This window comes from Musa acuminata, chromosome BXJ1-5 (genome assembly GCF_036884655.1).
Source record: "Musa acuminata AAA Group cultivar baxijiao chromosome BXJ1-5, Cavendish_Baxijiao_AAA, whole genome shotgun sequence".
Lineage (NCBI taxonomy): Eukaryota > Viridiplantae > Streptophyta > Magnoliopsida > Zingiberales > Musaceae > Musa > Musa acuminata.
The window spans coordinates 31,293,058-31,305,190 of record NC_088331.1 but is presented as its reverse complement, the minus strand read 5'-3'; the positions used below and the strand labels follow the sequence as shown (position 1 = coordinate 31,305,190).

Below are 12,133 nucleotides of genomic sequence, written 5' to 3'. Positions count from 1 at the left end.
TCCTCATATGTAGCCCTGCCCCATATGTGTTGCTCAAAAGAATATTAGCTTAACACAGTTGGTAGCCAAACAGATCTTAGCTTTTCTGCTCAAGAAAAAAGAGTATCTTAGCTTAGTTCAGCATTTTTCTGTTTTTTCCCTCTTTGAAGTCTTTGGACTGTCTATAGACACCCCATCTGTTCATATAATATAATATTATATTATATTATATATGTATATTTATATGTATATATGTGTGTATATATATATATATATATATATATATATATATATATATATATATATATATATATATATAGAGAGAGAGAGAGAGAGAGAGAGAGAATATGGTTTACTTAATAATGGCTTCTGCAGCCAACTTTGCTAATAAATGATTGGCTCTTAACATTGCAAATGCTGAAGAATAGATTAAGTTGGAGTAATGTAAATTATCAACAACAATCTTCTGAAAGGATGAATAGAGTTGTTAGGAAATATAAGAACTTGTATTGCAGAAAATAGTGAAGAACACAATGTCTCTGTTGTTTTGTGTAACAAGAACTCTGCAAAGAGCACCTGTGTTCGGAAGTATGAGGTAGCATCAAATCTATCACCACCCAACTCAGAACTAATCATTAAAAATTTAATGTCTGAACTGTTGATAATACAGTCCTTATAAGTCAATCAAATATTTTGATATCGACTTAATAGGATAATTGAAAAGAAAATTTTCACTTCTCCTTTGCCAACCAAACACATTTCTTAATTTGATTGTGAATGACAATCTCTTCAACCAAACACATTTCTTATATCACAGAACATATTTCTAGATCTAATTGAAGGTTTTGCAAATATTTCTTATGGCAACACCTAAAGCCTTATATCTTATACCACATCCAATATATTTTATACCTTAAATAGTAGTGTGATGATGATGCACCAAACTTACTCACCAACATATTTTTGAAGGTACTAGCAAGCTTCATTAGCAAATACTTTGTTAGATCATAAATTTTTGGATCAAATCCCTTTTTTTTCACATACCTTCTGCAAAAAAAATATATATATATTTCTCATGACAAATTTGTAACTTCAAATATTTCTCATACCAAGTTGATCAGAGTTGTAAATATGTTTTTCACCACAAGTACGTACATCAGCATATATTTTCATTTCCCAAATCTTATATTAGCAATTTATTTTTCTAATACATTATTTATCATTTGTAATGAGGCATGTGCAGATGGTGGAGCCAATTCAACACCAAAAGAAAATTAAGGGGGAAAACAAGAGCAAACAAGGTTGAGTATCACTTCACAGGACAAGGTTAGGAATTCCAAAGCATGATTAGCTCCCCTCCTAATGATGACATAAGCCTAAAGTGTGATGGTGCTTTCACTAGCACACTTGAGTGTTCCAACATAAACTACTGTTGACCTCACAAAGAATTTGAGGCCACAGATCGCAAAGCTTCACAAAAGCAAATAGCTATGATGCCAAAGTAGACTCTACATGGACACGCATAGAGAGAGCTGCATGACTACATTAGCCATGCTTTCTTTAAAATCTGATGAAGATTACAACCACTATACACCTTTGAACAAAGTACATCTTTCTTGGTTTTCCTGGTTCTCCTCTGCAACTTGCATCCAGATCTTGGGAACATATAGAAGAAGCACCTGTGCATACTAAAGTCCTTCATTCCTTTACAGTTTTGAAGTAATTAGGTCAAGAGATCCGGAAAGAGCTTGCAGTAGTTGGTCTGCTTCTTGTCACGTGCAGTAGAAGAAGAAGAGGGAGACTGGTTCTCGGGGACATGGTGAGGGAACTCAGACAACATCTGGACCACCTCCCTCATCGTCGGCCTCTCCACGCTGTTCTCCTGGACACACAGCATGGCCACGAAGAAGACATGCATCAGCTCGTCAACGGGCACGGTGCTCAGCCTTGGGTCGACAATGGCGGCGGCGTTGTCTCTGCTGCAGCTGGTGACACTCTTGGCCCACTGAACTATGTCAACTCCGTCGCCGAAGCCTCCCACCGGGCGTCGACCCGTGATGAGTTCAAGTAGAACCACTCCGAAGCTGTAAACGTCGCTCTTCTCGTCCACTTTGAGTGTGTATGCGTATTCTGCGTGCACAATGCAAGCAAAAAAGCCAAACTTATTTAGATCAGAAGAAAGAATCCCTTCTAATACTAATCAGATACCAGGAGAATCGTATTCCTTCCTCACATGCTGATTCATTGGAAGCATTCTAAGAAGAAAGCAATTTAGATGGACCGAATCATCCGAATAATGAAAACTATTAGAGGTGATTATTTGGAAATTAGATGCATGAGCTCCATCGAGAAAATTTTCTGCAGATCTGAAGGGTAAGATAGAGACGGAGAGAATATATGTTAGTAGAGCGTTTGGTAGTTCCCAGGAAAATCCTTCACGAGGATCAAAAGATCTCATGCTTAAGCACCTATGCATGGGAGAGGAAACATGCTATCTATCCTCACTAAATCACCTCAAGATTCTTCTCTTCTTCATGTGATGGTCTCTCGTATCCAAACAAGGAATCAACTCATGAGTGCTGAAGACGGGAGATGACAGCGAGCAAAAGCCAGATTGATGAGCGCACCTGGAGCGATGTATCCGTAGGAGCCGGCGATGGCAGACATGGTCTCAGAGGCGCCGCCGTGCTGCAAGAACTTGGCCAGCCCGAAGTCCGCCACGTGTGCCTCAAACCCCGCGCCCAGCAAGATGTTGTTGGACTTAACATCTCGGTGTACGATCATGGGACTGCAATCGTGGTGTAGGTAGCACAGCCCCCTCGCTGCCTCCACCGCTATCCTGTACCGGCGGTCCCAGCCCAGGAATCCGCCCCCCTTGCCGTGCAACACCTCCCCCAGGCTGCCGTTCCCCATGTACTCGTACACCAGAACGTTGGTCTCCTGGTTGGTGCAGAAGGCCAGCAGGCGCACGATGTTCCGGTGGCGGATGCTTCCCAGCGTCCTGACCTCGGCCCTGAACCCGTGGTCGTGGCCTCCGGCCCGCAGCTGCTTTACCGCGATGGCGTCCCCGGCGCGGGTCCGCCCCATGTACACCACCCCACCGCCGCCGCGCCCGACCACGTTGCCGTCCTTCATGCACTCCAACACGTCGGACACGCCGAAGTCCACCTTCTGGAACGCGGTGAGCCGCCACTCGGCGCTGCCGCGGTGAGACCGGGCTCGCACCGCCGCCGCGGCCGCGAACACCAGCGAGCACAGCAGCAGCCCCAGCGCGAAGACCAACTTGAAGTCCCCCGCGCCGCGCTGCGCTTGGATCGGGCTGACCGTGATCTTGCACGGGTTGTTCACGGCCGGCCCACAGAGCCCGGCATTGCCCACGAACGCGGAGGCGTTCAAGTAGCCCAGCTGCCCGGCCTCCAGCAGCTCGCCGGACAGGTCGTTGAAGGAGAAATCAGCCGCGGTAAGGCTCCTCATCGCCGCGATCGACCTCGGTATCGAGTCGATCAAGTGATTCCGCGACAGGTTCAGGTAATTCAGGATCGAAACCCCTGCAATCTCCGCTGGAATTGAGCCCGACAGGTTGTTCTGGCTGAGGTCAAGGTAGGTTAGCTGGGTGCAACTGCCGATCTCCGGCGGGATCGAGCCGGACAGGCCATTGCTGCTCAGGTCGAGTTTGACCATGCGCCGTAGCTGGCCGATGGAACCGGGGATCGGACCGGCCAGCTGATTGCTCCCAAGTAGCAACGTTTGGATCGAAGACAGGTCTGAGATGGAGGATGGTATTGGACCAGTGAGCAAGTTGTTCGATAGGTTGAGCTGCGCCAATTGGGTTGGATTGTGGCCCCTGTTAGGATCATTCTCCGGTATTAGACCAGAGAGGTAGTTGCTCTGCAACTCTAACAAGTTAAGGTTGGGAAGGTAAAGAAGGCCTGATGGGATGCTGTCATTGAGATAGTTCTGGCCAAGTCTCAGTCTCGTGAGGCTCAAACACTCACCTAAGCTATCAGGGATTGGCCCGAACAAGAAGTTGTTCAAGAGGATGAGGACTTTGAGCTCGTTTAGTGGACACAGGTGGGCAGGGACTACACCGGTGAGCTTGTTCGACGAAAGGTCGAGCACCCGGACCCGGCCGCTGGAGCCGAGCTTCTCCGGTATGGCTCCCGTGAAGTTGTTCATGAAGAGCTGGAGGATTTCCAGGTCCGGTAGCCCGGCGACGAACTCCGGTATCGAGCCGTGCAGCCGGTTCATGAACAGGTTGAGCAGGCTGAGCTCGGCGAGGGCCGCGAGCTCGTGGGGGACCTCTCCCGTGAGTGCATTGTTGGAGAGGTCGAGCAGGGCCAGCCGGGTTAGGTTCCTGAGCGTCGTTGGGATAGGCCCCGACAACCGGTTGGAGTGGAGGAACAGCGTGTCGAGATTGGTCAGATTGCCTATCTCCGGCGGAATTTCTCCGTCGAGGCCGCAGCTAGGGAGGTCGAGGTGGACCAGATTGGTTAACTTGCCGAGCTCGGTCGGAATGCCGCCGTCGAACACGTTGTAGTAGCCCAAGTAAAGCTGTTTGAGGCTCGTCAGGTTCCCCAGCTCGCCGGGAATCCTGCCACGGAGATCGTTGCCGTTCAAAGATAGGTACTCCAATCTGGTCAGGCTTCCATAGCTTGCCGGAATCCTCCCGCTGATGTAGTTGCCCCCAAGGTCCACGTACTTGATTCTCTTCGAGCCATCCAGGCCGGATGGCAAGCATGCCGTGAAGTTGTTGTCGTAGGCGTCGAGCACCTCCAAGTTCGGCAGGCTGGCGTAGTCCCAGTCGAGCCCGCCGTCGAACAGGTTGGACGAGATGTTCAAGTATCGAAGGCTCGGTAAATCGGACACTGTGATTGCACCTTGCAGCTGGTTTCCGGCGAGCGAGAGGTTGACGAGGGAGTCGAGGCCGGAGATCTCGAGCGAAGCAGAGCCAGAAACGTTCAAGTTGGAGAGATCCACGGCGACGACGCGGCCGTGCTCGCACCGGACTCCGAACCAGGAGCAAGCTGAGCTCAGGTCTGTAGTGTTCCAGCTGCCTAGTTCTGGGGTGGAAGAATGGAAGCCTTTTCTTATGAAAGCCAATACCAAAGCATCACTCTGAAGTGAAGCACAAGTAGTAGGACTTACAACAGTGAACAAGGTGAGAAGGAGAAGAGAAGGGACCATTTTGATGAGGTATTGGTGATCTACCTAGTTGGACATGGTTTTGTAGGAATAAGACATGGAGGAAATGAGAGAGAATAATGGAGGTTTACACAGACTGTACATAGGAGAATATAAGGCTACTAAGTACATGGAATGGAAATGGAGACTGAGAATGGCATCTTCTAGAGAAGAGAATTCACACCAAAGATTTCTTGTCTTTGTTGTTCTCTGTGCTCTGATCTTTGATTTGTGTGCAGAATTGAGAGAGAGGCTGGAAATTGTGCTCAGATATGGTTAGAAATAGGATGATTGTTTCTCAAAAAACCATTTTATAATGCTACAAAACCTAGTGAAATTAAATATTATATACTAGATTATCTCCTATGTTATTTGAGAGAAAGCCTAAACTCCTGTAACTAGAAAACAAAATTAAAATAAAAACTGTATGTGCAATAAGAAATTGCTTGGAAGAAACAGCAGTTGATTCTTTGGAGACCATGTACCGAAACTGGCATCTGCTGCTGATTGCTGCTTGGGTCCCACATCAGAGCCTGCACACTGCCATTAGAATGCCCCAGATGACCATGAGGACGAGTTTTACTCATCATTTAGACATTCTGTTTGATCCGTAGATAATGGGAAACAAAAATTCATGTGCAGAAGATGCATGGAGTTTACTGTCGTAGCATTTTGCAGTTGATGAGCTGCAGTCAGTAAAGCAAGCTGTGATTATAGCAGAATCATTATGTCAAGGTTAGTGAGTTCAGACAAGTCATATTAGAAGACAGTGGAATGATTGTGGACTATAATGACGGCCGTAATAAAGCATGTAAAGCTGTGGGCATGCTGTGTGGAAAGTGATCATTGAAGGAATACATGGTCCTCCAGAGAGGCCTACAAAAGCGGATAGCAGAGAGAGAGTTGTGGGGTTGAATCCCCTACACGTTCAAAGGAAAATAAAGATGCACATCTATGGCCCCTCTCACATGGGAAAGAGTGCTCTTGTATCATATGGAATGTAACAGATACCTCTCTCTCTCTCTCTCTCTCGCCCCTCTTCTTTGCTAAAGTTGCCTTCTTTGCTTCCTAGTGCTTCTACTGGTCTCCTTTTTCTCGTTTAGGCCTTGTGGATGGATATTGGTTCCACCCTGTCTAAAGTTATTTCACTCCCTTACAGGGGTGTTGAAGCCTGCATTTGAGACAGCATTGTAGATAGCCAGCCATATGAGCGTTTTTTGGCAGTAGTGTAATCAGCAAGTGGTCTGCAAACATGGGCAAGAGGCAATGTGATCATGAATGCTAGTGGATTGAGAAGAGGTCCAATGAGATGCAGCAACTTGGGTGAGTGGATCACCCTTTGGATGTAATTTAAGTGAGATGACCACCTGAAAGTTCTCTAAAGTTCTGTCATGCCTTGATACCCATAACAAGGTTCGTTTGCTTCTTCCAAGTATCCATCCAGGATCCTTCTCCAATGGCCTATGGTCCCTATGCAGCCTTTCTGTGTTTGATGCAGGATCACTCACCTGGGTATGGCTGCTCACCTTTGTTTAGTTTGGTGGCATATATTCTCTTGCACATCAAGAATATGTTGACCAGTAAAAGGGAAGATTTCCATCTGACATGATCTTCATATATAATTCAGATGAACTTAAACTATATCTGCCTAAACTCCTCATTCTTAAGAACATGCAGATTGTAATGGATAGGCTATTAGGATGCACCATGAGACTATCTTCACAACAAAAGAGCAAAGTCAAATTTCACCCCATATTTCTAGTCTTACGTAAAGAGGGCAGGAGGCCATGAAGATGCTCAGGCAAAGGAAAAGACAAAAAGAGAAAGCCGTTGATCAAAGGGAGGAAAAAATAAAGGAAGAACACAGCATTTTGCTTTTCTCTTTTGCCTCCGAAGACTTGAGAAACAGTTGAAAGAGGTCATTGTGGCTTCAAGGACAAGTGAGGATCTTTAGAAGGTGCCATGGGTTACCCTTTGTGATGGCAATGGAAGAAGGCATGAGAGGAGAAAGCACATGAGTGCCAACACCGGGTGTCTGCTAAAGCTTTAATGTGTGCACATCTCCCCAGTGTGATGTTGGATGCTTACTTATAATCCATGGACATCTCTCTCTCTCTCTCTCTCGCTCATGTGCAGGACTTAGCTTGCGCAAACTCCAACTCAAGAGTCTCAGTGGAATATTACTGAAGAAGACCATGAAATGGGTTCTTCCAAAGTTTGAAGAGAGAGCCGCCGGTGCACATCAATTGTACAAACTTATGTGGGGTATTTACATATAAATCCTCCCAATTTTTCATATTAGCATAAACTTTTTTATGAAATAGTTTGTATATATTTAATAAATAGTTAGTTTTATTTATTTATTTCATTAATTTATAGATAGTCATTAAGGACTTTAAATGTAGTTAACAATTACTTTGCACATAATTTTTAGGAATTTGTACATAATTAGATAGAAATACATTGTTAGATAGTTAGTTGGAAATTATTTTATTTAAAAAAATATTTTATGCATCATATACATTTTATAATTAATTAGCAGGAATTATTGAATATTTTATACATAAGCAAAAAATTCAACATGCTTAATGAGATTTGGCAACTAGGCCATTGTAATACTGTACATTATTAACAAAACTATGTACATATTTATGTATTTAACAGAGATTTTATATTTCTTTGTAGATATTTTGTACACAATTAATAGTAGGGAAATCTCCCAAAAAAAGGGCCCTTCTTTTCCCTCTTTTCCTGCATAGGCCCCGAGCACTCCTTTTTCTTTTTGCTTAGTTACGTTTTTACCTCATATCGACCATGCTTTCCCGCCAAAAGTAGTGGCCAATTGACCACTAGTTCACGTGGATTCACTCCGATATTTTACGATTTTCAGCTTTTTTTTTTTTGGCTAAATTTGGTTCCGTACGAGGGTATGGTTGTCATACAAATGAAAATAATATATGTTACTCTAAGTGGGTTTAAGATGTGGCTTTTGTGGCTTAAAAGGAATTATTTTATGTTAGATTATGTCAGCTAATCTAATTAGATAATATATATTATAAATATAATTAGATTTTAATTATGATTATTCATCAATAAATTTTTTTAATTATAATAATATTCCTTAGAAGATAATTTTGATTAGAGAGACTGTCCTAATTATTTATACTATACTCTTTGTTCTAACTTATAAATAGATATGATATCTTAGGAACTCAGTATATATAAGTGATAAAAATTATATATCTTCTCCTATCTCCCTTTAATCACATGAACTGAAATATTACAAATCATCTCTCCTATCTTCGTAATCAATCACTAACCCTATAAAGGATAGAAACAGAATAGAAAATAAGTTTATATTTTCTTATAGATCAACATCACTATAGCTTTTGGATCTGACGACAATACACCTATAGATCAAATAAAAAGGTAAGTATCATAAATTCGATTTATTACTATTTAATTTTAACCTTTGGTATTAAATTTTTTTTCGTATAATATAATAACCTAATCATTATTTTTATGCTTATAATGAGTATCAGAGCTATGTTTAAAAATCAAATACTTTAGATCATAAAAGTATTTCATATCTATTTATTAACACCATTCGCTTATAAAAAGGTATTATTTAGTTTTGATTTACAATACTTAAATGATCTATTTGTATTATTGATTTGCTTTTCTATCCTGCCTTTCTTATTACTTTTTATAAGTGATGCGAGATTTCTCATATTTGATCGATAGAACATTATCGATAACTTTCTCGATGATAGTACTATTGAGGGCGATAGTCTCTAATGGTCACCGGCTTAATCATGGGTAACAATTGCATACGTAACGAAAGCACCGTGGGGTGTGACTACTAGTCATAGGTGCCCTACAAGCCAATCATGTGAGTGATGACACGTGTGACATAACACGCACTCTTTTTGCTTACTATATTATTGTTACCAACTCATCTGCAATGTATTATCTGACACCACCATGATTCACATTTACTACATTACATCCCTTTGGGTAAACAATATTTATGGAGTAGTATAATATTAATTGGCATCAAATCCTATATTTGCTCCATCTATTTCACACACCCTTAGAATAATATCTCTGTAATATTTAGAAAAATAAATCAAAATTTATGCTTTATACATAGAGATAATTTTGAACATAATCTGAGTTCCTACATGGCTTTTGATTTCAGATTAAGTAGTTTTTCATTTTAGTTAAGCTCAGAATTTTATATATATATATATATATATATATATATATATATATATATATATATATATATATATATATATATATATATACTTTACCTTAAAAAAGGAAAACCAAAAACTAAATCAATGGAATCCAAAAGTGAAAGGCAAACAATCGAAATCCAATAATTAAACCCAAGTTATTGGCCAAATATCTAAATTAAAAGGCCATATTAGTTCCTAGAATAGGGAGGAGTCAAGGAAATGTTTGATTGCCTGCAACTGGAAAATGATTGGAAGCAATGATTGACCGGATAGATTAGTATACTATATACCAATTCATATGATGGAAGAGGTTGATCTCATAGTTGCTCGTGTGGGGATAATAGGGATGTTAGGACCGTTTTAGCATTAAGAGGGGGGGGGGTGAATTAGTGCTTACGTAAAAAACTTAGTTTAAAAAATTATATTCAATAAAAATTGATATCAGAAAAGATTTTAACTTAAAATATTTGTAAACTAGTGAGCAAGTAAATCAGTTAGCAATATGAGAAAAAAAAACATAATAGAAATGGTAAATCGATTTATAGTAGTTCGGTTGTTGTGACCTACATCCACTCCCGATTCATTTTCACTCGAAGCCACCGACTTCCATTACCAATCTTCTTTCCAACAAGCGAAGATCAACTACCTTTACAACTCTTTTATCCTTTTCATAGATATAAGAGTTAACCTTTACACCCCTAAGTATTCCCTCACACTCTCCTTTAGAACAACCTCAAAGCATATGGAGAAGGAAACTTAACTTTCTAATAGAGTTTGCAACCTTAGAATCATAGAGTTTTGGTTCTACTTTTGTGCTTTGTCTAAGTAGAAAATATTGGATATTTGTAGGCCCCAAATAAATTCAAATTTGGAGCCAAAATAATCTTATCACGAGTTTTCAAGGTACTAGTAATACCACTGCTAGTACTATGAGATAACACCGCTTGATAGACTGATAATTGGTGGTACCATCACTTATCAATCTGACACTAGGAGGTACCATCACTCAGTTTAATATTAACGTTGGGTGGTATCATCGCCTGACATACTCTTGAAGATTGTGTTTGAGCGGTACCACCGTCGGTCTAGGTTATACCATCGTCGGTCTAGACGATACCACCACCCTAATAACCTGGGAGGTCGAGTCCCAAGCGGTGCCACTACCAGACCTGACAGTGGGCCTGGGCCTACTAAGGGTTGCTATATGGGCCTCACTTGGCTCAAAATAGCCTCAACTTAGGTCCAATGGGCCCTTAATTGAGTTGGCATGGTTATACCCCAAAACCAACTCTCTAAACTAACTTGATCTAGACATAATCGATTACAAGCATGAATCATATATTGTTCGATATGTTATTGGTTCATCCAATGCTTCCTTCGATCCTTCGGCGCATCATCCTCTCCTTCGGTGTATTGCTCAATCGACATATTGACTTTTATAACTTTCGATCTCCTTGGCGCAATGTTTGATCCTTTGGCCTACTGCCCGAACTCACGACATGAAGTCCTTCTGCAGACACGTCGACCGATCCTCCGGTTAACATCCAATATTCTAACATATTTACTTTGGCCCAACGTTCGATTCCTTTTGCTTTAATCAATTTATCTTTCCTTAATCGAAGTTAGTCCTGCATCACTCAAAACGTAGATTAGATCATAAATTTATTAATTTATTTCATCATCAAAATCCAAGATTCAATAATCTCCCCATTTTTTATCATGACAACCAATTGATGATGGAGTTTAAACTAAACTCCCCTATCAACATGTCATAATTTCAATCATGAATTATATGTAATACATCATATTATTACTTACATTATAAGTTCAAGTATTGCATCTAAACCATCATACATAATAAAATTTCATTTTACCATACATGATCATCATCATACTTTCACCCCTTTTTCATCAACAAAAAGGAAAAGTGCAACTAGCAATTTTTAAATATGCAAGCTAGTAAAATAGCAAGTTTTGAACATGCAAACTAGTAAGTTTTTCACATATGAAAGTTAGCAAAATTTTGCTTCTTTTGAGATGTGCACGATAGCATATTCAAGCTAGCAAGTTTTTGAAAAAAAAATGCAAAATAGTAAATAGCAAGTTTTTGAAACAGAATGCAAGGTAGTAAATTAGCAAGTTTTATATCATTTTAGAATATACAAGCTAGCAAGTTTTTTTGAGATATGCAAGTTAACATTTCTTTGGTTCTTGAGATGGGCAAGATAGCACTTTTACTTCTCTTGAGATAATCGTAAGCTAACAATTCTTGTTTCTCTTTTGAGATAAGTTTGTAAGTTTTGATTCTTGAAATATGTAACATAGTAATTTTTGCTTCATTTTGCAATGTGCAAGCTAGCAATTTTTCTTTTTTTTGTGATGTGCAAGCTAACAAGACTTTTCTCTCCCTTTGTTATTGTCAAAAAGAAGGAAAGAATACAATATTGTAATTCTTTTTCATTTACATTAATTTTCATATCATGACAAGAATAAATTTAAATCAAATGTGATGAGGTATACATTTATGAATACAAGGGAGTATCATAAATAAATCATGACATGAAAGATATAATAACAAAAATCATTTGAATACCAAAAGACATGATTCATTTTGACAAATCTCTTCTTTTGTAAATAGCAAAAAGAAACATAGGAGAATAGAATAGTAAAATATCTTGATTCATGCATAAAAAATATTATGATTCATATAGAAAATCTCCTCTTAAATA

The 12,133-nt window shown here is 40.3% G+C and overlaps 1 protein-coding gene across 1 annotated transcript; it reads right to left on the bottom strand.

Annotated features, from left to right (window-relative positions):
* Positions 1–1,557: 1,557 nt before the first annotated feature.
* LOC135674126 (leucine-rich repeat receptor-like serine/threonine-protein kinase BAM1) lies at positions 1,558–5,243 on the bottom strand. Its single transcript, XM_065183615.1, has 2 exons — positions 2,607–5,243; positions 1,558–2,109 (listed from the first exon to the last, which is right to left on the bottom strand). The coding sequence occupies exons 1-2, from the start codon at positions 5,161–5,163 to the stop codon at positions 1,703–1,705; spliced, it is 2,964 nt and encodes a 987-aa protein (XP_065039687.1). The 5' UTR covers positions 5,164–5,243; the 3' UTR covers positions 1,558–1,702.
* Between the last annotated feature and the right edge of the window lie 6,890 nt (positions 5,244–12,133).